The sequence below is a fragment of the Terrapene carolina genome, unplaced genomic scaffold (genome assembly GCF_002925995.2).
Source record: "Terrapene carolina triunguis isolate 2854851 unplaced genomic scaffold, T_m_triunguis-2.0 Scaffold58, whole genome shotgun sequence".
Taxonomy (NCBI): domain Eukaryota; kingdom Metazoa; phylum Chordata; order Testudines; family Emydidae; genus Terrapene; species Terrapene triunguis.
Window position 1 is genome coordinate 28,591,482 of NW_020664409.1, and position 27,275 is coordinate 28,618,756.

General features: G+C 41.9%; 1 protein-coding gene across 1 annotated transcript in view; it reads right to left on the bottom strand.

Annotated features, from left to right (window-relative positions):
* Positions 1-27,275, bottom strand: part of MTCL1 (microtubule crosslinking factor 1) — a 197,808-nt gene that overhangs the window by 13,068 nt on the left and 157,465 nt on the right. Inside the window, exons 10-12 of the mRNA XM_024213373.3 lie at positions 21,780-21,947; positions 14,003-14,257; positions 2,331-2,636 (exon numbers count right to left, since the gene is read on the bottom strand). Coding sequence (XP_024069141.2) covers positions 2,331-2,636; positions 14,003-14,257; positions 21,780-21,947 — 729 coding nt within the window. The remainder of the gene's footprint in view (positions 1-2,330; positions 2,637-14,002; positions 14,258-21,779; positions 21,948-27,275) is intronic.

The following is a 27,275-nucleotide window of genomic DNA, read 5'->3' on the forward strand; positions in this document are numbered from 1 at the left end:
TTAACCATCCCCCCTCCTTCCTTCCACCCTCCTTTCACCAACTCCTGGTGAATACAGATCCAAACCCCCTTGGATCTTAAAACAAGGAGAAATCAATCTGGTTCTTAAAAAAAGAAGGCTTTTAATTAAAGAAAAAGGTAAAAATCATCTCTGTAAAATCAGTATGGAGAATACTTTACAGGGTAATCAAACTTAAAGAGTTCAGAGGACCCCCCTCTGTCTTAGGTTCAAAGTACAGCAAACAAAGATACACACTCTGGTAAAAAGGTACATTTACAAGTTGAGAAAACAAAGTAAATCTAAGACGCCTTGCTGTCTTTTTACTTACTAGTTTGAAATAGGAGAGACTTGTTTAGAAAGATGGGGAGAACCTGGATTGATGTCTGGTCCCTCTCAGTCCCAAGAGCGAACCCCCCTAAAACAAAGAGCACACACACAAACCTTTCCCCCCCCAAGATTTGAAAGTATCTTGTCTCCTTATTGGTCCTTCGGGTCAGGCGTCAGCCAGGTTACCCGAGCCTCTTAACCCTTTACAGGTAAAAGGATTTGGAGTCTCTGTACACAGAGAGCTGTTACCCTTCCCTTCATAGTTATGACAGCAGCGAAGTGAGAAAATGGGGAGCGGGATCCAAAACCACTTGACTCACAGAACTGAGTGCTGAGGTTACAGCACTGGAAATAGGAAAAAATATTTTTTTGCTTGTAATCTGAGCACGTATGAAATGAGCCACCCAGAGAAAATAAACAGGGAACCCCACCACAACAGCTATATAGTTACATTTTTTCCCACCGAGGAAAATTAAATACTGTATGTGTGCACATGTGCACCTTCCCACAGACACACAAGCATTTAAAATTTCAGAAAAATATTCTTACATTTCCTAAATCATTTATCTTTCTTCCTGTTCCTTCCAACCAGCCTGATGCTTTGTTGGCCTGTTAAGCAACAATTTAATTGCTGGCATGAGATCACATTTTGAATACCTTTACATTTTTTAACAAAGGCTTGGAACAATTTTCCACAAGCTTCAAAAACCCAACTGAAGTTACATGGTGAAGCCAAATAGCTTTGTGAGGTAAAATAGGGGGCTCATGGTTTGACTTACCTAACAAACATGTTTCCAGAATGGCCGAATTGCAAAAGCAGTCTCTATATATGTGCCTGCATTTTTGGATGTGAAAGTTTCTGTTCACCTGTTAGCGACGATTTGTACACACAAACAGCATTTACATGCTGAAAACCGTATTCAGATGTCTAACTGCCTGACCTATGTACACAAATCTGAGTTTTCAGGAATGCAGAAAGTTGTCTGTTACAAAACCTGCAATTTGAAAACTGCAAACAATATAGAAGCTGTTGTTGATGATTCACCCGTCTTTTCAAGATCTGTTGCATATTTGTTTTGTAATATCAATTAACATGCAAAGAGAAACTAAAAAGGAAGATTTTAATTCTTTGGTGCTTCAGTGTTTTTGTAATTTCAAATGAGATAGTAAACTGTACAGTTGTGGCACCTAACAGTTTCCTAGTGATCACCAATATAATATGTAGTTTTGCATGCAGGTTTGTCTCAGCCTAAAGTAACTAGAACGTATTGTTTCTGATGGAAATCATGGAGGCCAAAGGGATGTTACCCTGGCCTACTATAAGGTAATCTCATTGGGTCAAATCCTGGGTCTATTGAAGTCAACTGGAGTTTTGCTACCATCTTCAGTGGGGCCTGGATTTCACCCATTGTGTCCTAATCATTTCCTTCATCATTGCCCTTTGTTATGAGACTCTGGAACTCCCTGGATGTTATGCTGAGGTATCAGAGCAAGGGACTTTTAAAGATCAACAGTTACTTAGGACTCCTTCATATCCTTTCCAAACAATCAACATTACCTCTTGATAGCACTTACTGTTTTACTGATGTTTAATGGCACTTTAAGATGGTTTTTGACAATGAAATTGTTTGACCTGAGCGCCTGTCAAAATAGAGCTCCTGCCCCTTTTAAAACAGGAAGAGCTTTAAATCCTTGTAACTCCTTGCATAATCAAAAATAAACAATGATCTATTTCTAACTCTTCTACTCATTCCCCTGGCCCAAGGATCAGGAAATTCTTATGGGCCTTCTGGTTTCTTTAGACTGGCCTGACTAACCTCCAATTATATCCAGTGATCAACACCAACCCAATCAGCTCATAACAAGGGGCAACGTTAAAATTCAATCAAACTCACCACCAAATTACTGCAAGGAGTGTCTAATAAAGCCTCCCCCTTCACATAGCATGACAGATATAATGATTACAGTACAATTGAAAACATGATAGGAATAAACAAACATACTTCAGTTAAGCAAGTCAAGAACTTCTCCCGCTCCAATCTCTGAGGCCGAGGCTCATCAGATTCATCAGGAGAATCAAGAGACAATGAATCGAGAAAGAGGTTTTCTGTGGCAGTGCACCTATCGCTTTCCTTCAGCTTCGACAGCGACTGATCATCAAACTGTATGGCATCTGAATCAGAATAGGACCTTGCCCCCATTGGATGAGGCACATAAAGGTTTCCCTGGGTTGAAAATGGACGAAGGCTACTCTCCTTCTGGTCACAAAGAATGCTGTCTCCTTTTTGTGCGCTCACTTCTTTTTGAAGCTGAAAAAAGAGCAAATTAAAATTGAAGTTAGCATGGATTATCTGCAGTAGCTCAACACCTCTGTCTTTTCTGTAGAACTTGGCCTTCTCAGACTTCGGCCCTTCACTGTGGGCTTTGCAGCTCAGGGAAGTTTCATTTGACTTGACAACTTCCAAAATATTCAAGAGAAGTGAACAGGTTTATACCATTCACTGAGTGTACAATGCAGAGAATGAGGGATTCTACAATAGGGAAAATGCAGCGTCTTACCAAGAGAGGACACTTGAATGCAAGGGACCAGAGAAAAAGTGGAGGAAAATCCACATCAAGAGCCAAACCCATGTATATTTTCAACAATATTTGATTCTGCATTGCAGCTTGCAGTTAGCTCTCCACAAACCACACATTTAGAACTTAATAATTTTAACCGGTTAATTGCGAAAATTATATTATTTGCCAAAATTCAGAAGTTATTAAAGGGATCAAACCAAAAGAAAATTTTTTTTATATTACCATAATAGTATCTGGAACAGAACAAATAGAACAGGATACAAAATAAAGGTTTGCAGCAATCAAAGACTGACATGGAGCTGAGAAACTCAGGAATTTCCTTGGAAGCAATCCAGACATGGTACTCAGAGGGAAGTAGCCTTAGGGTACATTGACACTTCAAGCTGGACATGTAATTCCCAGCTCAAGTAGACATACCTGCACTAGCTCTGAGTGGGCTAGTGTGCTAAAAATAGCAGGGTAGCCATGGAGGCGCATGTGGTTAGCTGTCCTGACTGTGATCCCACCTGAGTCAGTAGGAACATATTTGAGGTGGTTAGCCTCTTCTGCTGCCCACATCACCATGGCTACCCTGCCATTTTTAGGGTACATCTTCTCAAGCTGGAAATTATACCTCCAGTTTGAAGTGTAGATGTACCTTCAGTTCGGACCTCGGCGTATCACTGCTTGGCTCTGACGAAACTAGCACTACAGTATGTGTTCATCTCCAAATAGGGAGCTGTTTCCAAGATTCTGAAATCTTGTCCTTTGTGTTTTTAAATGCTCCTTTTAAAACAAACAAACAAACAAACAAACCAACCACTATTTGAAATCTGAATTTAAAAAAAAGCAAGGCAAAGGGCTTGTCTACACTGACAGCGCTGCAGTTGTAGCTGCGTCACTGTAACGCTTAGTGAAGACGCTGCCTACGCCGAGGGAAGAGCTTCTCCTATCATCATATGTAATCCACCTCCCCAAGAGGCAGTAGCTATGTTGATAGGAGAAGTCCTCCCATGGACATAGCGCTGTCTACACCGGCATTTTCCACACCCCTGAGCGATGCAGTTATACTGACATAAATTCGTAGTGTAGACCAGGGCAAAGTCTGGAGTTAATATCATAAGTTCATAAAGTGTAAGGCCAAAAGGGATCAGTAGAACATCTAATCTGACCTCCTGCAGAACACAGGTCCTTAAATGTCACACAGTTACCCCTGTATTTAAATTTCTCTCACTGCCATATCCCAAAGAAATGTAATTATAAGCTCCAGGAGTGTTCTGGAGTTCCACCAAAATAATCATGACTCAATAATATAAGGGCTGCCCCTTTTTAGCAATCTCCAGTCTACACTCTAGATCTAAACGGTGAAAATTCCTTTTAACAAAGGATTAGAGCTAGATTTTCAAAACTATGTGGAACTACTGCATGGCTAAAAACCACAAGGTGAGCACACTACAGGACTGTCAGAAAACTAGTTAAGGAATAAGGCGTGCAAGGCATGTTCAGAGAAGGTGCATATGTGCATGAGAACCATTAAAGTGACTAGTTCTGTACTTCTCAAAAATGGACGGGAAATGGGTGGAGCCACAAATATGGATGAACTAATGACATTTTAAAAAATTAATAGCGTAAGCAACTTTCATTGCAGTTGTAACTATAACACGACTAAAAATGATATTTCCAAAAACAAAGAATGCCAGCAGGAATATCACTTGTAACTCATATTTGCTGCTAAAACTGCCTGAAAAGGTTTGGATAAGAAGGCTCTTCAGGAGGGCCATGAGGCAAATAAGCTACAGGTGGAATTCATTAGGTAGGAACAGAGTACCGGGTATGTAATATTCAATGGAGGACTTCAAGATTAAAAAGTTTTCAATGCACATGTGAATAAAAAAGAAATTTTGGAGCTCAGTGAGTGAATTTGAGATGATGAATACCGAAATTCCATACAGCACCTGTCGTGTCAAAAAAATCTTTCTGTACCAGATCCTAAGGTTCTTAATTTTTACTTAGGCAAAACCTCTCATTGAAATAGAGGGAGTTCTGCTTATTCATAATTTTCAAGACCAGAAGGAACCACTGTGATTGTCCCGTCTGACCTCCTGTATAGCACAGGCTATTGGCCTTTCCCAATATAATTCCTAGAGCATAACTTTTAGAAACACATTCAATCTAGATTTAAAAATTGTCAGTGATGGAGAATCTACCATTACACTTGATAAACTGTTCCAATGATTAATTACTCTCACTTATTAATGTATACCTTATTTCCAGTCTGAATATTGCGTTATACCTGCTAGACTGAAGAACCCTATGATGGAATACACAAACCCTTCACTGGGCAATAAAGGATTAAGGAGCTAGTCTTGGCTCAGTCAGCCCCACCACAACTGCAAGAAATGCACAGACTGGAGGAGGAGGTAAAGGGAAGCAGAACAGCTCACTTGGGGGCAGAGCAGGGAAGAGAGCAGATCTGCACCTTGCAGCTCCTGAGAGCAGAGCTGAGGGAAAGCAGGATCTCTCCCTACAACAACTGCTCAAAGGTCTCCCGTGAGGGAAGGGAGGACCCGCTTTAGATGCACCCTGAGAGGGAGGCATTCTCCTCCCCCCGAATATGGACACTGTTTGCACTAATTCCCCTTCTTTTGTTTATGGACTACCACAGTAGGGGAGAGATTTGGAACTAACCTGGCTGAGGGTCAAGCCACAAGAAGAGGCAGCTGCCACCCTGAGAGAGAGGGAGCCACCACGCCACACATGGCCACAAGGAGGTGCCAAGCAGTGAGCTGACCTCCTGCACACCTACTGCACAGATGGCGAACTTTGGACAATCTCGGGAGGGCTGGGGTAGGAGTGGCACAGGGAGGGCAACCTTAAGTCACCCCTGGCAGTCAGATCACTGATGGCCCTCACAGGGCCCTGGGCCAGAGCTTAGTGGAGTGGGAGGGCCCAGGCTCTCCTACCAACTCCCCCACCCTGCAGTTTGAAAGGCCTAAGCCCTGACCACTAGGCAGTGCTCCCCATGAACGAAGACCATCACAAGCTCATTATTAACTATTTGTCCCCCATTGTAGTGAGGCAGAGTGGCCTTCCCCTGGACTGGAGAGCGAGGGATCACTACACTCCCCTGGCTGACGGGGTCAAACCCATCCCGCCCCCCTCACCGTAAGTACTAGGACAGGACAGGAAATATAAAGGGAGGGCCCTGCAGCTCAGCTGAGTGGGAGCCAGCAAAGGAGACGGACGCCTCAGCTCTGATGTGGCACCTTGGAGCTGAATCTGTGCTCTGAAGCACCCTGACCCTGGAGGAGACGGACCCAGATGGGGAGTTGCCAGGACTACCGTCCACTGTGTACCCAGAGGAGCCCGAGGACCTGTGGATTTCAGAGGTATCAAACCCTGGGGAGGTAGGAAGTATCCCAGGGGCAGCTGACAACTGTTTGGCTCCGTGGCTGATTGCCTCTATGTCGGTGTTTTGTGGCTGCATCCCCGCTGACCCAGTAGTGGACCACTCCACCACTGATAGGGCCCTGGGTTGGGACATGGCGAGTTGGGCGGGCCCACGTCCCCCTGCTACCCCACCCCCCTGGGGTGGCCGACTCCCCGCCATAGGCCAGGAGGCCTGTGTGGACCTACTGTCTATTGAGCTAGGACTCTAGACTCCCGGGTGCTCATCCTTCTGGAGCCCCTAGACCGTGTGGGTGCTCCCCACCCTCTTCCAGAGCCCCCAGACTGTATGGGTGCTCAGCCCTACCGGAACCCCAAGATGTGTGTATTGCTGGCTGTCTTAGCCCACATGCTGAGGCTAAAGCCTGCCCTCCACTCTGCCCCGCCAGGGGCTAGGGCTCTAGACTGTGTGTATTTGCTGGCTGCCTTGGCCAGGAGGCTTAGGCTACAGCCTGCTCCCCGCTGGGCCCCACCCAAAGGGCTAGGGCTCCAGACTGCTATTTACTGTCAGCCCCAGCTGAGGGGCTGCTCAGTGTGCTGCCCTGCCCAAGGGTGGAGAAAAGGGCACCAGACTGTTGCTGATTGTTAGACGGGCCCAGAACTAGACACTACTTACAGCTCGGCCCCGCCAGTGTGACCTCAGCCTGAGGGCTACCGCCCAATACAATGAGGCAGAGTGGCCTCCCTCCCCACTGAAGACCGAGGGATCTCTACACCCATGAAGATACTTATTGACTACAATCAAATCACCACTTTCTCTTTGTTAAACTAAACATATTGAGCTCTTTGAATCTATCACTGGGAGGCATGTTTTCTAATCCTTTAATCATTCTTGTGCCTCTTCTCTTAACCCTCTCTAACTTATCAACATCCTTCTTGAATTATGAGCACCAGAACTGGACATAGTATTCTAGCAGCAGTCATGCCAGTGCCAAATATAGGGGTAAAATATCTTCTCTACTTCTACTCAGGATTTCCTTGTTTATGCATCCAAGGATCACAAAAGCCCTTTTGGCCATAGTGCCACACTGGAATCTTGTGTTCAGCTGATTATCCATCATGACCCCCAAATCTTTTTCAGAGTCACTGTTTACCAGGATAGAGTCCCCCATTCTCTAAGTATGGCCTACAGTCTTTCTTCCTGGATGTATACATTTATGGTTAGCCATATTAAAACACATACTGTTTGCTTGCACCCAGCTTACCAAGCGATCCCAATTGCTCTGAACCAATGACCTGTCCTCTTTGTTATTTGCCACTCCTCCAAGTTTTGTGTCATCTGCAATCTTTATCAGTGCTGATTTTATGTTTTCTTCCAGGTCATTGATAAAAATGTTAAATATCATAGGGACCCCACTAGAAACACATCCACTCAATGATGATTCCCTGTTTGCAATTACATTTTGAGAGCTAACAGTTAAGACAGCTTTAAATCTATTCAATTGTGCCATGTTAATTTTTTAAATCAAGTTTTAAAATTTAAACTAAATCTAGTTTTTTAAATCAAAATTTTGGGTGGTATCAAATCAAATGCCTTACAGAAGTCTAAGTATATTACATTAAGACAATTCCCTTTATCAACCAAACTTGTAATCTCATCAAAAATATATATATATATATATCAGCTTAGTTTGACAGGATCTATTTTCCATTAATCCATGCTGATTGGCCTTAATTATATTATTTTCCTTTAATTCTTTATTATTTGAGTCCACTCTATTATCTTGCCAAGGACTGATGTCAGACTGGCTGTAATTACCCCGGTCATCTCATTTATCCTTTTTAAATACTGGCAAAAAATTAGCTTTCTTCCAGTCTTCTGAAACTTCCCTGGTGTTCCACAACTTATTGAAAATCAACATTCAATGATCCAGTGACCTCCTCAGCCATCTCTTTTAAAACTCTTGGATGCAAGTTCTCTGGACCTGCTGATTTAAAAATGTCTGACTTTAGTACCTGCCATTTAACATCCTCCTTAGATACTAGTGGAATGGAAAGTGTTATCATCAGCATATATATGACATCATCTGTTTCCCCCCCCAATATTTATTGAACACTTCTACCTTTTTTGCATTTTTATTGATAATTCTATCATTTCCATCTAGTAATGGACCAATACCATTGAGTAAGAACTGAATAAAAATTGAATAAAACTTCAGGATTTGGGTAATTTTATAGGACATCTCAAACAACTTAATTACAGTAACTAACTTAGGGATTCAATTGTAAGGAGAAATAGTTAGTACATATTTTTTCCTTTTCCTTGTACATGTGTCCAGTTGCAAACTCTACATGATTTTCATATGCCTTTCTAATACTACCCATCTTTGGAGCTGTACGACAAATCAGTATGGTTTACTGGATTAGCCTATAAATGTTAAACAACTGAAATGAAGATAAATGATAAGATGACGTTCAGTAAAGACGAGTGCAAAGTATTACACTTAGGGTACGTCTACACTACGAGCTTAATTCGAATTTAGATAATTCGAATTTGGGAAACAGATTGTATAAATTCGATTGTGTGCGGCCACACTAAGCACATTAATTCGGTTTTTAACCACATTAATTCGGTGGTGTGCGGCCACACTACCCCATTAATTTTAACCACATTAATTCGGTGGTGTGCGGCCACACTACCCCTAATTCGAATTTACAAAATCGATTTTGGTGCTACTCCGCTCGTCGGGGTGGAGTACAGAAATCGATTTTAAGTGCCCTTTAATTCGAAGTAACTGGCTCCGTTGTGTGGACGGGTTAAGGATTAATTCGGATTAACGCAGCTAAATCCGAATTAAAGTAGTAGTGTAGACCAGGCCTTAGGAAGGAAAAATCAAATGCACAACTGTAAAATGGGGAATGACTGGCTAGGCAGCAGTACTGTGGAAAAGGATCTGGGGGGGGGTATAGTGGAGTACAAATTGAATATCAGTCAACAATGTAGTGCAGCTGAAAAAAACCCCAAATGCCATTCTGGGGTGTATTAACAGGAGTGTCAGATGTAAGATACAGAGTAGTTGTTGGGCTCTATTCAGCACTGGTGAGGCCTCAGCTGAAGTACTGTGTCCAATTTTGGGCACCATAGTTTAAGCAAGATATGAACAAACTGGAGTGAGTCCAGAAGAGAGCAACAAAAATAAAAGATTTGGAAAACATGGCCTATGAGGAGAGGCTAAAAGTACTGGGCATGTTTAGTCTTGAGAAGAGAAGGCTGAAGGAGGACATAAGAGTCTTCAAATATATACAAGTTTTTCATAAAGAGGATTGTGATCAACTATTCTCCATGTCGCTGAGGATACGGAAAAGTAACCAGCTTAGTTTGCAGCAAGGGAGATTCAAGTTAGATATTAGAAAAAGCTTTCAGACTGTAAGGTATAGTTAAGCACTGGAGTAGGCTTCCAGTGGAGGCTGTAGAATCCTCATCATTGGAGGTTTTTAAGAACAGGTTAGACAAGCACCAGTCAGGGATGGTCTAGGTATACTTAATCCTGACTCAGCATGGGGGGGATGGACTAGATCAATGTTTCTCAACCTTTTTGATACCAGGCACTGGCTTGCTACTTTCCTAAACTGTGGCAGGGAGATTTCAGGGACTGGTGCCGGTCCACGGACTGGTTGTTGAGAAACACTGGACTAGATGACCTCTTGAACTTCCTTCCAGTCCTATATTTCTATGGTTCTGTGGAAATTAGAAATATTAGTCTAAATTTTCAAAAGTGACTAGTGATTTTGGGTGTCCAACTTGAGATACTTTAAAGGGGCCTGATTTTCAGAAAGTGCTAAAACCTCAACATCTAAAAATCATTCCACTTTAAGGTGGCTCAGGGAACCCAAAACTTTTGGCACCAAACCAATCATTAGTCACTTTTTTGAAATGTTGGCAACAGTTGAAATGTTGGTATGTATACACACATGCACACTGGGAGAAGAGGGATGAAATGCTCATGTTCATACCTACAAAGAAAAACAACTTTGAACGTAATTAATTTAAGAATTTTAAGTGCTAGGTGGTGTGATCAGGGAAAAATGAAGCTTGATATTATAATACAGGATGAGGTACCAAAGGGTAATACAGTGACAATGAAGTTGAAGAGCGAATATTTAAAAGCTGTGAAAAGAATTAGGTCACCAAGCTTTTTATATCTGAGTAATATTCCCATAAACGATCCAAAACAAAATATTTCATAATTTGTATGTATCTCTCTCTCTCGTATTATGTAGGAACTATGAAGACAGATAAGCAGAAAGCATGAGTATGAAACTTGGGAAATATGATTTTGTTATCTTCTAGATTCTATTTTCAAGCATACATTCTGTGTATTTTCCCCATACACTGAGTGTACAGAGCAAAACACTGTAAAGATAAGGTTTAGAGATATGCTAATTGCTTCCATATAAAGCAGAACATGACTAAGAGCTGAAAGGATATTGAACTAAAAGCCTGCAAATCTCTGGTAGTTTCCTGTCATACAGGTAAATGCTTGCTCATAAACATAGATGGCTTTGTGAATTTATATGATCAGATAGCCATATTTTCAAAATGCTATTTTTGACTGCTCGGTCCTTTGGAAATAGGTTGATTTTATTTTTGGATGTTCAGAGCCGTATGTCACAGAAACCTGACATCTTTCGTGAAGATCTGCCCTATGCCATTACAGTTGAGAAAAAGGTGGGGAATTTCTAATCTCCTTTTTTGGGTGAAAGACAAATTTCATGTCCAAGCAGATCTGAGAGCAATGTATACATTGTTTTCTTAGCAAATCACACAGATCTAAAAAATATCCTTCATGTGACTGCTCAAGTAATTTCACAAATACTGGTGTTAGAGTACATGAAAATGCTATAAGGACTTTCCATTTACTACAGTGGACTTTAGATTAGGCCCTACATTTCTTACACAGATGCATTTAAAGCATTGCTGTAGTAATGCATAATATAGGAAAATCTGTGGAGAAACTGAATCCAGGTTACCATTCCAGGACACTTTTAAAAATGGCAGTCTAGAAATTATGCATACAAACTCAGTTAATTCTTTGGAGGCTGGCTATGTGTTGTATATAGATCCACTTAAATGTTCACTTATGCATTTATGGCTGTCTGGAAAATGCCTGAGTTCTAAGAATTAATAATTGAAAGGATTTGAGAACACAAATCCAAAGCACTGCTTGGAAAACTGACACTCTTTCTATACAGTAATGAAAAATATATTACTTTCCTCTGTAGTGATTTGAGACTGAAACTGGAATCTATCAGTGATACTGCAAACAAACACTTTATTGCACAACATATACAACTAATTCTCACTCTGTTTCTGAACAATAACAAAAAGAACCAGTTCTAGGGTGAATTGAGAGCTAGTAAGTAGTCTACTCAAGATGATACAGATAGGTTCCATCTGGTTTAAAGAAAATTAAAGGCTAGGAAACGTTAAAAATTATTTCCCCCCTAATTTTCAGCTTCTAATCATGTTAAATTCCCCCAGAGTATTGAACAGACACAAGGATGATATTGCGTACAAAACAAAACAAAACGAACTTCACAGGGACAGCAAACTAAACACTCAAACAGGTACTGAAGCATCTGTAAACAAATGTTTGCACCCGTGTCCCTTTAACACACAGGGAAACTTTCTTACAGCTATGAACTTCCTGTTTTATTTGGGAACCAAGTACACTCTTGGGAGGAGATCAGAGGTTTTCGCATTAGAACGCCATTCTAGACACCATGGGAGAGCATCAGTCCAGTCAAGCCAGAGAAAGATTAAGCTGTTAAAACACCCCACAAAACTGAGAGTTAAGGGGTTTCTATTAGCAATTCTGCCCCAGGACTAGTAGGTCCCGTGCCTCAGTTGCCACATCTGAAAAACAGACATTATAATATTTACCTAAATTACAGGGTGTTGTGAAGCCTAATTCATTAATGTTTGCAAAGCACCTTCAAAGATCCTAGGCTACAAGAAGATAAAGAAATGCAGAATGTTATTTATTATTATTATAAATGAGAGAGAGGTTGAATCAGTTTCAAATTTTTTCCTCTGTCTGCACAGCTCTCTATGTCTGCCCTCCTTTCTTCTTGCCCAGATAGCCCCTTTTGCAAGCCCTGTCTTCTCCCACATGTAGGTGATGGATGGAATGGGTTACCTAGGGAGGTGGTGGAATCTCCTTCCTTAGAAGTTTTTAAGGTCAGGGTTGACAATGCCCTGGCTGGGATGATTTAGTTGGGGATTGGTCCTGCTTTGAGTAGGGGGTTGGACTAGATGACCTCCTGAGGTCCCTTCCAACCCTGTGATTCTGTGATGGTTTCAAGAATTATCAATAGTGTTGGATTTTTCCTGAATTCTCCGTGTTCAAACACCCTGGAATAAATTAGGAGTACTCTTTAACCCGCAATATTTATTGCCTAGTGGGTCTTCTTTAGCTCCTCACTGAAGCACCTAGGGTGGGAGAGTGCAATACAGAAAACGTACCCTTTTCATAAACTGGTTATGAAGAACACCAGACTTTCACCAATTTAACATGAAAAGCTAATTTGTAGAACACCCAAGAGTAACTGCTTCTTAAAGAGCACACACTAATCTGGTGCAATTCAGCTTTTGATGTCCCATAGACAGAAAGTAACTGGTAAAATGCAAACTCAGAATTTCAATTGTTTTCTGTTCTTCTGATGCATAATTTTGATCGTAACAATGGTCAGCCAAAAACTGTACTTTACCTTTTCCTATTCAACTTGCAAGTGTGAGTCTGTCTGTGTGTCTTTTCCAGACAAATAATAATGCCATTGTGTCTACTTGATGTCAAACGTTCAAATTAGTGTCTCCTGAGCATTTGGGCATGAAAACTGAGTAGTTAGATGTACAATTGCCAAATGTGTAACAGAAATAGGATGGGCAAAAACTGCGTATAAGCAGTATCAGAAGCAGCATTTGAATATTTGGCCTTACTGTAGCTACTTAGCTGTCATCAGACTGGCTTCTTCAGCATCACCATGTGCATTACTTTACTAGAGGGAATAATTCAAATTGAGACTGAACTGTCATAGCTGCTGCATCTTTGGTGGTGAATTTATGGATGGTCAGATTTTCTGGGCAGGGAAAGATCTGCCAAATCTTGACTAAGATAGGGTTGCCACCTTTCTAAGGGCTGGTAACTGTACCCCCAGACCACGCACCTGCTCTGCTTCTTTCCCAGGCCCCGCCCCCTTCTCTGCCTCTTCCTTCCCAGATCACAAAAGCCAGACATCAGGGCTCGTCAAGTGGCACCTGGACACACAAGCTGAAAACCGGACGGGTGGCAACCCCCTAGACTAATCTTAACTGTCGGATTTAGATTTTCAGCAAGAAAAAAAGATGCATAAAAGGTTTCAGAGGGAGACAATGTGATTGTGCATGCGTTTGGTAAATGGAACGAGGAAGGAAATGACCATTAACTTGGAACTGCTTTCTCAGATGCTAATAAGCCATGCAAGATACTGTGTTTCCCTTCCCGTCCCCCCCTCCCTATCCCCACTGTATTTTTATCATTGCATATTATGAGAAACACCGATGTGGCAAAGAACCCAACTTATTCCTGTGCAGTTTCTTAATAAAGTTTCTTGACCGTGATCTGAATTTGGATAATATGTATCAATTAGCATATTCAGCTAGTCACCTGATCAGCCAATGCTCTCTTACCTGTTCTATCCTCCTTAGCAATTCCTTCTTTTGTCGCTCCCACTCTCGCCGGTCTCTGTCCAATCTATCCTGAAGCTCCATCTTTTCCCTGTTCCAATTCTTCTCACTGTGCTGGAGTTGCCATCGTAGGTCCATCACCAAGCTGTGACTGTCAGCCAGCAATTTCTTGTGCTCCTCTCTCTCCCTCTTAAAAGCTCCCTTTGAATCAGTGGTCAGGACAGTTTCCCCCTGGGCTTTTTCATTCTTCCCTTCCAGCTGCCAATAAAATGAGAAGCTGTTAGTTATTCTTATTTCCCAGGTAAAGCTTGTGCTAGACAAAGAATGTAATTATAAAGTGATACTGTTAATGTTTTCACACCCAAAGTATCACTAACCTTAAAATGCAGTTTTGCTCAGGAAAAGTAATGGCACTGTGAGGACTCCTTGTTTTTAATGTTAACAGTTTCCAGATCCAGTCTGTTCAGTTTACCAATAAAAAGGTAATTTTCCTAAATGCCAGTTCTGCAAACCCATCCTGGGATCTGTCAGTCACACTGGCTCTTTCTGGCTTGTGCATATCACTGGCAATAAAGGTAACACAGGGCCTAATTCTGACTTCATCACAATACCTGTGTAAGCACAATGGGCCGGTCCTCAGCTATGCTTGGGATGCTTTGCAAGGCTGCATCCGTGCAAAGCAGCCCCTAAAGCCACTGGATTTGTCCCCTGGGAGTCCCTCTGTACAGAGGAATCTTCAGGTAGCACACAGAGGCTCTTATCCCACCCTTACTCCTGGCGAAGGGGAAAGCATCAGGACCAAAGGGTGTAGCTGGGGCATCCCCAGGCCTCAGTAATCTCTGGCATTTGGAGTGATCCCTTGAGCAGCCTTTAAACTAGGACTGGGGTCTTACTTTCAGTCTGCCCCACTAAAAGTTACCTAACACTGCCTCCCTCCGCTCTCCTTCAGTTTGTGCTGAAGACAGCTTAGCTGGACCAGAGGATCTGGCCCATTGTGTTCTATTGGGTTTGTATACATGTAAGGAGGGGAAGAATTTGGCCCTGAAACTGGAACTTCATTAACAACTCTGTCAATGATGTGTGAACCAGAATCGATTCAGCCGCTTCTCCCTTGGATCTGCAGGCAAACAGGAGTAAAAAAGTGAAAACTCATTTTTGTCTCTAAAGCAAGACGCAATTACTCTGAATACACACAAGAGGCCTATCTGTTGGGAAAAGCGCACCTTCTGTGAAAGAAGACAACAACACTTTAAAATGGTTATTCCTGGGAAATATGTCCAGTTTGAAATACCTGTCTGAGCAACAGGAAATTCATGCTGAATCTCAGGGTAAGTTGTCCAACAGTGATGCCTAAAGACTATGAAACAGTCTCCCAAAGGGAACGGTGGAAACCCCATCCCTTGAGTAATTTAAAACTGTACTACTGTGAGCTCTAGGGAACAATCCTGCATTGGGCACTGGGAGTGACAAATAGACCTAATCGATCTCTTCTACCTCTCACGTCTCTGATCCTCTTATTTAAAAAGCAAACACACAAATAGCTAATCTTAGCAATGTCCACAATAAACAATGTGTCCCACTGCCTAGGCTGTCTCTGCAGCAGTTAGCTAACAAGTACTGTATTATTTCTAGCCCTGTGCTGACAACATCTGATGATACTGTGCCCAGACACAGATGTATCGGGATCTTACAGACAATGGGTCTTTTTTTTACACCCATTTATACCTGTGAAAGCCTACTGAAGTGAGGTCTGACTACAAAGGGATCACACTGGCAGAATTTGTCTCAATAAGCTGAAGTTGTTGATGAACAACCAGAAACACAGGTGCCGGGTTTAGCTCTCAACATAGGAGAAAAAGTAAAGGTAGAAATGTCAAACTTCTAAGAGGGGGTTCCTAAAAACAGAGAGTAAAACAATAAAGCTGGAATTTCAAAAGCCCTCAGCATTTGTCTAACTCTGCTCTTACTGGTCAATGATAAAACTTCCCTTGACTTGAATGAGACCAGAGTTAGGCAGAGTTAGGGTACGTTTACAACGGAGCTGAAAGGTGTAATTCTCAGCTCAAAGAGACATACCTGTGCTTTCTCTGATTGAGCTATTATGCTAAATATAGACTCATAGCTATGGCAATGCAAGTGGTGGAATGGGCTAGCCGCCCTGAGTATGATCCCATCCGAGACCATGGGTACATGTCTATTTTTAGCATGCTAGCTCAACTGGAGATAGTGCAGCTATGTCTCCTCAAGCTGGAAATTTCACCTTCTAGCTCCAGCGTAGACATACCCTGAAAGTTAGGATGATCTAGCTGGCAGATAGGGTACTGAAATTGAACTCAGGCGATCTGGGATGAATATGCAACTCTGCCACAGAATTCCTAGGTGACCTTAGGCAAGTCACATCACATACCTGGTGCCTCAATTTCCTGTCTATAAAATGGGATAATATCTACCGAACACTGGAGTGTTGGGACGATAAAATCCATTAATGATTCTGAAGGGCTCAGATTCCACTGCAACAAGAACTGTATAAGTTACTAGATAGGAAATATGGGCAGCAGCACTTTTTAAAATCCCATCCTAAATAAATAACTACAGAAAACATCTAAAGTAAAAACGTGCTATGCATTAATTTCATTTTAGCACAAATGTGTCAGCCTCAAAAGCTTCTGATTCTTTCACATCATCAAGATAACAGAGCAACAGGCCCATTAGAAATACAGTATCTATATAGAGTAGATTAAATCCAGCTACCCCTCTCCCTATACTCATTCTGATGGCAATGATGTTCCATTCACCTTTATACCCGAAATGAACATTTACAAGCATGGTCTTGTGCCCCTCAGTTGACTGTTTTTATTTCTATCTCTCTCCAAGTTTTTGTCTTCGTTGAATAAGCTCCTCGCTCACCCCTGATATCTAGTGATGGCTAAAGGTGAGCTGCAAACATAATACTCAATCACGCATATTAGGCACTGTCCAGTCTTGGGTGGTGCAGAACTACACTGCTCCTGGGGGAGTGCTGGATGGCATTATAACTTAGACAGGCATCACTGGCCAAATTCTCCAGTGCAGTTTAGTCACTCAGGTGGACATTAGGCTTCAAGAGTAGCCAAGTTTGTTCTCTTCCTTCCCCCCCACATCCTGGTGCTCGCCCGGAAAGGATTTCCAAAATTTAGCTAAAAAATGTACTCACTTCATTAACTGAGAAAGATGTAGCAAATGTTGCCAATTTCCAAGCTCATAATGTAAACAAACAAACAAACAAACAAAGAAAAAGCTTATTTTTGATTACAACTCTCAAATGTGTGTCCAAATGGCTCCAGTTCCACTTGATGCACAGCAGACAGCAGATTTAGTAGTCACACCTTCCACTGCAGCCAGCCCACTGAGGGACAGCCAAGTCATTTTAGTGCTGGATATGGCATTGCGTGTAATGGGATTTTTCCGGGTGCAGGGGTGGAGTGGGGCTGGGGTGGAGGATTGTTTTTACTATTGTTTGATCTCCCTTGGAAGACTACGGGCTACCTGTTAGCTCCTGTTGGGTTTATTTGGTAGCTGTCACACCACAGAATTATGCATGTTAGAGTTTTACGCAAAGCCTGGGTCAGCCAATACAGCCAGGGAACCTAAAGAGTCAGGTGAAGTAACTTTTATGTTGTTTCTTTACCTCTTAGCCTAATAATGGGTCATTTAGGACAGAGTTTTGAAATATTTAGAGGTCCCCTTCAAGGGACAATAACACATCTTCAGATTTCCCATCCTACAACAGAAGCCCCAGGTGCTGGCTGCTAGAGTGCAATCTCAACCCTATAACTTTGTTAAAACCTGGGGGAATAATGTCACAACATGCAATAGCTATGGCTAGCGTGTTATGTTGTGGAGACTTGCCAGAGACCAGTACTAATTCTCAAGATGTCCTGCAGCACTGAAACATCAAGTGCAGGCCAAAAAGCAAGCCCCTTGCTTTTGCAATCTTCTTCTAATGTGTGGAGTTTGCATCATCATCATCCTTTGTAAGTAAATTTATTCTTCTGTTTAGGAAGTTACAGGACAAAAAGCAAACCTTAGCAAGACACATTCTCTCTCTCTCTCATTCTCCTCGTAACACTTGTTGCCTATATATCTTAGAGCAAAATCTTCGCCTTGGATGAACAAAAGAAGGCATGGCGGACTGGCCTGGTGCCAAACAAATGGGAGGTCCCTATGCCATCTTGCCTGTGAAAGGTAGGATAGCTCAGTGGGAGAGAGGGATGTGCTCTAAAAAGGGAGTGTCATGCAACTCCTGTAGAGTCTACAATAGACTTCAGATTATGAGCAGGGAAGCTGGTGACCAGACAACACCTCCAAAGGTACCAGACCACAATTCCTTGGTTGTGGAGCACAGGTTGTCTTCCCCACACTGCAGAAATGAACCTGAAGGAGGAAGAGTTGTCCTGCAGCTTCTCTGCCCCAAGTGCACCTGTGCAACACAAAGCAGGGTTTGGCTGTTATACTGATATCTCCCAAACGCCAAGCTCTTCTAAATGCCCAGAAAAGCAAGATCTTTGGTTGGCCCATCTTAAGGCCCATCATTCTCTTTCATTATCTTAAAACCAAAGCCCAAGGGCCTTCCTGAAAAGTAAGACACTCACAATCCTGTAGGCAGGTCAAGGCTTTCATTTTTAATGTGCATTCTATTAAATCTTCCTGTTGTACTCAAAAGCAGCAGGTATATTATCATGGCTGGCATGTAGTGCTTTTCTATCAGGAGAGTTTTCTTCCCCCACCTCTTCACAGGGATCCCCAGCCATCAAAATTTCAAACTTGCTTCAGTAACCATAAATTAACAGGTGAACATCTCAAGGAAAATACTCTTTCTAATCTTACTTACTGCTTCACAGGTAAACTATAGTAGTCCGGGGAGCAAGAGAAACCAGGAAGGCACTGATTCTTTTATTCATTATGGCGTGTCTTCATAGTTCTCTCACTCACTGGTTACAGAAGATTGTCACAGGAGGAACAGATCTCACTACATCTGCCCAGGAAGAGAGGGAGCACTTCCTAGGGTATGTCTATGCTGGAGCAATAATTCTCAGCTTGGGTAAACATACCTGCACTAGCTCTGATGAAGCTAGGGAGCTAAAAATAACAGTGGCTCCACAGGCAGTGGGACCAGCTAGCTGTCCTAAGTCTGTACCCAGGGTTTCAGACAGGATTGTACATGGGGTGGGTGGACTAGCCTGTCCTGCAACTCATGGTACTGCAGCTCTACTGTTATTTTTAGTGCGCTAGCTTGATCAGAGCTAGCACAGGTTTGTCTGCCTGAACTGGGAATTACACCTCTAGCTCCAGTGTAGAAGTATCCTTAGTGTGGAACCCTAGCCAGGAAGAGAAGGGGAAGCTCTTCCTCTGCTTTTACCAGAGGAGGGGGAGCTGCACTCCTCATTCCCCCTTATGGTAACCCCTATTCTTTAGAACAGGTAAGATGGTGCCTCCCATCACCATGACATGGTAGGTTGCACCATGATTGATGTGACTGACCTGGTTGATTGATTAAAGTTTTTATTATTCCACGTTTTCACAGAATATGAAATGATGTTACTGCAACTACTCAAAGCTGTCATTGCACAAGTCATTCACCAGTTCCTCTCCCACTGATTTTGAGAATGAACTTACATAGAATGTTCTGGTTTTTGAACAGCTAGTGTTATGTTTTGTTATTTCTGTCTTCCTTGCGGTTGTGAGTACATGTGTAATATCGCAGTGGGATGATTGTTGGGACTATCATAATTGACATTCTGATGATTTATGTGGTATCTTTATTAGTGGGCTTGTCTTTGTCATGATGTGCAGATATCACTCGGATATTGGTAAGAGATGATCTCCATGTGTTACATGCTGATCAGTTTTATTCTTTGCATTGATTTTGGGGAGTGCAGGGGTGGGGGGGGGGAAAGAACCAACCACCACCCAACAACTGCCACATGACAGGAAATATTACCGGTAGGATCACACAATCATAGAATCATAGACTTTAAGGTCAGAAGGGACCATTATGATCGTCTAGTCTGACCTCCTGCACAACGCAGGCCACAGAATCTAACCCACCCACTCCTGTATCAAACCCCTAACCTATGTCTGAGCTACTGAAGTCCTCAAATCATGATTTAAAGACTTCAAGGTGCAGAGAATCCTCCAGCAAGTGACCCGGGCCCCATGCTGCAGAGGAAGGTGAAAACCCCCCAGAGCCTCTGCCAATCTGCCCTGGAGGAAAATTCCTTCCCGACCCCAAATATGGCGATCAGCTAAACCCTGAGCATGTGGGCAAGACTCACAATGATAAAGATAGCTAGAGGGATATTACTGAGCCTGATATAACCTCTAGTTTGGAGGGTGCTAAAGACTGAAATCTATTTTTTCCTGCCAGTATGTAGTGAGCAACACTCCTCCACCCACTTATGCCAATCATGGTGCTGACTATTTTTCTATCTGAATGGCAAACGTACACATCCACAAAAACATGAACGCACACAAACTCCATGCTAACAACTGCAGTTTTCCTCTTTTCTTATGTTTTGTTCTTTACTCCCATTTAAAGGTTAATTTAAGAAAAATTGCCATCAAGGGTGTTTTTTTAAAAACAATCAATGATCAGAATATTTGTGTACACTTATAAGCATTTGATCAGAAAACTGATTTCAATTCCACTACATATAAATAAAATCTACTCTTGTACTCTGAGAGAAAAGCCTCTAGCACACAAACTGGGAAAGAAGTGTTCAGGTCTGAATGCTGTGAGTCAGATTCAGTCTCTTGACAGTGCTCTGATGTACAGTGAATCCTCGAAAATGTGTCATCTGTTTAGTGAATATTTTGTATTGTATCTGCTTTCTACAGACGATTTAAAGCTAAACATCCTTCTACAGATGATACAAAGCTACAAATCTTTCTGACAGGACCTAAACACTCAATTTTGCCCCTTCAATGCCATACACTAATACTTTAGTCCATCAGATTCAGAAATGAATCCTAGTGGTTTTCTGCTAGCTTGTTTTTATACCACCACAGAAAGCAGAGCATCTCCTGTGATCAGCAGTACACAGCACTGCAGCATCAGGCCCATGAATTGATATATATGATTCTAATGATAGCCTACACCAACAGGCAGACAAAGCACCCCCTTCAACTGGACGCAACACAGCATCATCCAGTGGCTCTGACTTGCTGGTTTAAACATTAACCTACTGATCTGATGGTTTATTATTAATGGACTGTTTTCTTGCCAAAAAGCATCTAGTAGAGCAGTTATTGATGTACCATTCTGAGGCACTGACCTAGCATCATGGCCTAGTTACTTGAGTGAATGAGGAATTATTAGGGAAACACCAGAATATCAAGAAACGTTTTCTTATCCATACACCAATCAGATACAGACACCCACACATTTCGTCCCCTTTGCTGAGCAATTACCAACCCATTCTTATAATAAAATACAGGGCCAGATTCCTCTACCCTTGATCACACTGAATAGTAGCTTACTCCATTAATAGTCACCCTGATGTAACTGAAGTCAATGGGGCTACTCATGGAGTAAGGCACTACTCAGGTGAGGTAGGCTGCAGGAAACTGGCCTAAAATAAATAAATATGATCCTTTATGTGACTCTCATGGAGTTCTTATTCCAGCAAGTGATTAAAACCAATTCTCATCAATTACTTTCACTTAGCTCCAAACCAGCTTGGGAATCAGGCCTTTAAATAAAAAGTCACCTGTCTTTTGGCACTGATCTTGGGTACAGTACCTGCTCCAGACGACACTTCAGCTCAGTCCATTCCACCTCCCAAGCTGCCTTGTCTGTGGCATACTGTTGCTGGAGCCCACGTCGCTCTCGTTCATCATCCCGGAGCTCAGAACGGAAGTCGTCCAACAAGGTTTTCAGAGCATTTAAGAGCCGCCGATTTTCACTTGCCTGCAGGAACAAAAACCAAAATAATTATTAATCCTCCCTCTTCTTCAGAAGGAAAATGCTCACATTCTTGTCAACTGCATGAAGGAGAAAAGGATCAAACAAACACATAGGCTAAGAGGTGACATAAGCATCTTACAAAAAAACCAAAAGAGAAATAGTCTCTATGCAGTCAGTGTTCAAAGGATCTGATCCTGCAAGGTGCTCAGCATCTTTCGTGGAAGTTGAGGGCATGCACAGTATCTTGAAGGAGGTACTCAGCATCTCTCAGGATTGAGGCCATAAATTATAACTTCTGTGGCTCTTAAATTTCTAATTTCAAGCCAAGAAATCATTTCTGATCTTACATGTGCAACTGTGTATCTCATGCAGTCATCTCCTGAGCACCAAAACTCAAGTATGTGTAAATTACAGAAGATGATAAAGGATCCATTTCTGATGCTTTGGCATTACAGACAATGTTTGAAAGTCTCCATTTTGAGCAGAGCAGCGTTGTTTAGATGCAGAGCGATTCCTTATTCTGCTCTTCAGAGGCATCCTCAACCCTGTGGACTTCTGTATAGGATGGCGTTGAGTATGGGTGCAGTCTGTTTTGGAAGCAAGTATGCTATGGGGTCTACTTTTCCTCTTTCTGCATATGACCAGAGAACAAATCCCTGTCCAAACTGTGGGAATATTTTTGCTGCATTTAAAATATTCTATGACAGATACAGTGTTAGGCAGAAACCAGGCAAAGTAAAAGTTTAGTTCAGGGTTAACCTGAGAGCTGGGCACATACATTTTGTCAACATTGATGAGCCTTTTGCTGTTTGCTTTCTGCAAATATTCTAGTGAACAGCACCATGCAGTGAACTTTAAGCAAAATACTGTAGAATATTTGTGAAAAATTCATATTCAGTCAGTCAATAAATCAAATGTAATCCCTCGAAACCTGTTTCTAATAGTTGCACTCATCCAATTAAGGAACAGAAATGTATAATGTGATTTATGTGATGAATCAAAGCTCCAATCAAATTTTCAAAATAAAGTCTCACAAATGAGTTACAGATCAAGAATTATGCACAGAATCTACTCAACAAATTATTTTGAACAACAATCTGTTAGCAGACAATTTATGAGCAGAAAAAGTGGGAAAACTCATTGAATAAATTCATTACAAATTATTCTGCTGGCTTTCATTAATGTGTAAGTTAACACTGCTACCTTGAGAAGACTTAAATTAGCTGATTTGATGCACAGATGCTTGACTAATTCCTTCTGTTTTCTCAATAACTTTGTCACTTTCTGGCTTCTAACTATTCTTCTGATCTGGTCCCCGATGAAGTCCAAATATGGGGGTTATATTCAGATGGGGCAATTAATGCTCGCAGCAATTTAAACAAGAGACAAAAAGGATTCACATTGCAAAATTCAGATCTACATTTGCAACACCCCAAAGTCTAGGTGTGATTGTATCTGAGGAACTGGTCTGTCCCATTATAAAGATAGTGGCCATCTGAAGATTCCAGATCTGGGCTTGGATTTTAAACAACCCCCGGAGTTCAAGGTTGTTCAGCCCCCGTTGTTTGGCTGGGACCCATGAGAGCCAATATAAATATTTTTTTCCATAATCATTTGCAATTATTGACCTAAAATTAAATGCTAATTGCAAAAAGTAGCTCGTAAAACCAAAAGTGCCATGCCATGTAAATCTCATTTAGTTCTCTTTAGGGACTGGCTAAAATCTTGCTAGTGATCCCTTGGTCTATAGACAGTATATTGCAATAGAGATTCACACCAGATTTTGCAGACTTCAGTTCTATGGTTCTGTAGCATGGGCTTACAAAGAATCAGAAATTAGAGAGCTAAAAGTCCCATTAGATCAGCTGTTCTGTCCCCCACCAATGCAGGTTTACTCTCAATATAATATTTTCTAGTACAATATAGTATTTTCTAGAAGTATTTTCCAGTGTAGTTTTAAATACAGAATTTTGCATGGAAAACCAACCTGTAGTAACTAATCAAACATGCCAAGTAGCCTTAGAAAAATTATAGTTTACATTATTCCAAACCATATTACTCCTGGGGGCATTCTGCGCCAAAACAATAAAAAGTATGTGCCAAAAAAATAAAAATTCTGAGCACAATATTTTAAAATTATACAAAATTATGCACATTTTATTTGTCAAAATAACACTACATAATCACACCCGTTTCAATTATTTTGGTAATTTATTTCAAAATACCTGTCAGCAAGTATGTCTGTAACAATACAGACACCCACAAAAATTCTCCCAAAATTAGGGAGTTAAAGAAACTCCTATGACAACCCAGTTCCTGTTTCTCTGCTCCCTTCCCCGCGCCCAGAGCCCAGCCAGGGGGGCCAGACACCCACAACACTCCCCACCCCCAAGCCCAGCCATGGTGCCCCCCCAAGCCCAGTTATGGACCCCTCTGGCCCAGATACCCACGCCCCCTACCTCCCAGAACCCAGACACCCACCCCCTCTCTCTCAGAGCCCAGCTATGGTCTCCCCAGCCCAGACACTCCCCTCCTCCCCCCCCAGAGCCCAGGGATTCTGAGGGAGAAACAGCCTGATGCTTGGTCCCAGGCTTGTATGGAGTTTCCTGTGTGCTGTCATCTGCTTCCCTCAGGGCATGCTGGGAATTACAGCTGCCAGGAATCCTCTAGGTCCCTCCCCGCCCCTCCCCCGGCAGTGTCTTTTATGCAGTCTCTAGTGGAGGCCAACAGCACTGCAGCCCATTTCTGTGGGACAAAGGAAATTCTGCACACATGTTAATTTCAGCAAAATTCTGCAAGGCACAGTGGTGCAGAATTCCCCCAGGAGTTCCATATGGTTCATTAGAAAATAAAATGCTATACACATGGGGAAATGACTGCAGGTGACTCATTGACTTAACAGTAATCTGTTTGGACTGAAGGAAGAAATGAACTGTTGCTACATGCAATACTGTATAGCACAGGGTTTAAAAACAGGCACACCCAAGAAACAGAATTAAGACCATTGTTACTTAATGCACGTTAAAACATTACATACTGCCACATGCTGAATATGCACATACCATCCCCTATTTATCAACATGTCAATGTGATGTTACAGTTACCCCCATAAGTTTTATTCTACTGTCCAATGAGGGCCAGATTTTCAGAAGCGCTCAGCTCTTGTTTAGATGCCAAAAATAAGTGGGTCTTTTGAAAATCTGGCCATAATATCACAATGGAAAGTATTACGTTCTGAGCACTTCAAAATCTGGCCCCACAAGAGTCCATGAGGCACGCTTACTCAAGGATTTTATTCTGTGTTCTCTGCTGTGGCCTGACAAGGTGTTTCTCTATCAATTTAACTGAAAGATTGTGCAGGTGGGAAAAGGGGCGGAATTAAGAACTGTAGGAAAATAAGAGCAATTTGCACTATAAGAACTTAGTACATTCTCCTGGAGCTTCCCCTCTGCATGCATCAAATATTCCACAAAAGTATTCAGCACAAGTTCAAAGGTATCCTCTGTGTGGCCACAGGCCAAACTTTATTAGTCTCTCTACTCCCTTGTATTACAGGACACACCAAACCTTTTGCTGTAGGGCAAACACACACACTGTGAAAGCAACTAAAAGAATCTCAAAAATACACATTTCATGACAAAACAATTTAACCTCTAGAGGACTTCTGCGCCCCAGCAGAAGCTCTCCCCCTTCCCTCTTCTTTCTCAGAAGGAAATAAGACACCACCCAGCTCAATTGTCCTCCTTCATCCTGGTTAAAAACTGGAAGAGCCTCCATGCCTACCTCCTCATGGCTATCTGAGTCGCCTCCCCACACTGATGGGTCTAGGATTTGGCCCCTCTACAATGGAGCCAAGTTATAAAGACACCATCAACTGGAATAGAGGGGGAGATTTTCAAAGGCCCAAATGGCAGTTAGGCACCTAACTCCAACTGAAAGTCAATGGGATATAGATGCCTAACTGTCATTTGGACTAGGGGCCTAGCTGCCATTTGTGCCTTGAACGTCTCCCCTCTAGTCAATTAACACAAAGTTAAAAGTAGTTTTGGGCATTACACCTGCCTCTCTGCAAATCCTCCTGGTTTTACTATCGTATTTTCCTACATTTAAAAAATATTCCTCCCCCCGTTGCAGTGTAAAGACTCACATGAACTGAGTGACTGCACAGGGAAAACAGTGAAAATAATCATTCACAAAGTGCTGTTAAACGCTCTGCATAAACCATAAACCAACTGGGAGAAAATATTACTTTTCTAATCTCTTTTAGTTTTAGTGATCTCAGGTGTAAACTATAACTGCGATAGGTAACAAACTTCAGACAGAAGTGTTATTTTTAAATTGATTGTGTTTGCCACAGGAATCATAGCTTTGAATTGCCTGATGTCTGTGCATGTAAAACTTCAACCATAAAATCATGTAAAAACTAGGTTTATTTAATAAACAAAAAGTAATTAGCTGTTCTAGAGAAGAGGCTATGGAGCCACAAAATATAGGTTAGCAGAGGGCTAATGCCTATCTCTACAGGAGTGCTATGAAAGTCACTATTATGGACTCAATATAGACATTCCCTATGGTAGCTGGAGTTCTAACTAGCTTGCTAATATAAACCCAATTCTGATCACATCCCTGTGATTTCCTCAGTGTCCTTTCTGCTTGAAATTCCTCATCTGTGGTCTGTAGTCAGAGAGGGATTTTTTGGGGGTTGAGCAAATTTGAATGGGTTTAGATAAGATGTTTCTGAGACCAGGGTCTTTAAAAAAATTAGAAGAAATTTTAGAAAATTCTTTGACTGTTGCTGGTAACGCCACAATGATTAAAATGGCTTTGTCTAGAAACTTCATATTTATTTTATTTAAGAGTCTTTGAGGAGATCTAGGGCTCAGTCCTGTATGTTTCTATCTGCTCTGGACTTGACCAGCAAAGCACATAAACACATACTTCATTTTAAATGAGTAATCCCACTGATATCAAATAAGAGCTCTTATGTCCTTCCTGCTCCTCCCATGGGCCGGTATATTGGATGAAGTCAGAGGAAATGGGGCATGGCTGGGCTTCCCTGCATGCTGGTGATCCCTGGTTACCATAACAGGCTGTCCCCTGGGGACATTGGCAGCCACTGTACAGTAGAGCAAAGGAGTACCAACTGGTGCATAGCTGACGTAAGATCAAAGAAGCACAAAGGTAGCTTAAAGCTACTGTGTGCCTGTCTGCTACAGCCAAGGATTGGTCTGTGTGAGAAGGAAATAAGAGTTTACAGCAAGTTTTCACTATCAATGATTTTATCTGCGTTCTGAAACCCCCAAGGAAGTTCCCAGGAAAAAAATAGTAAAT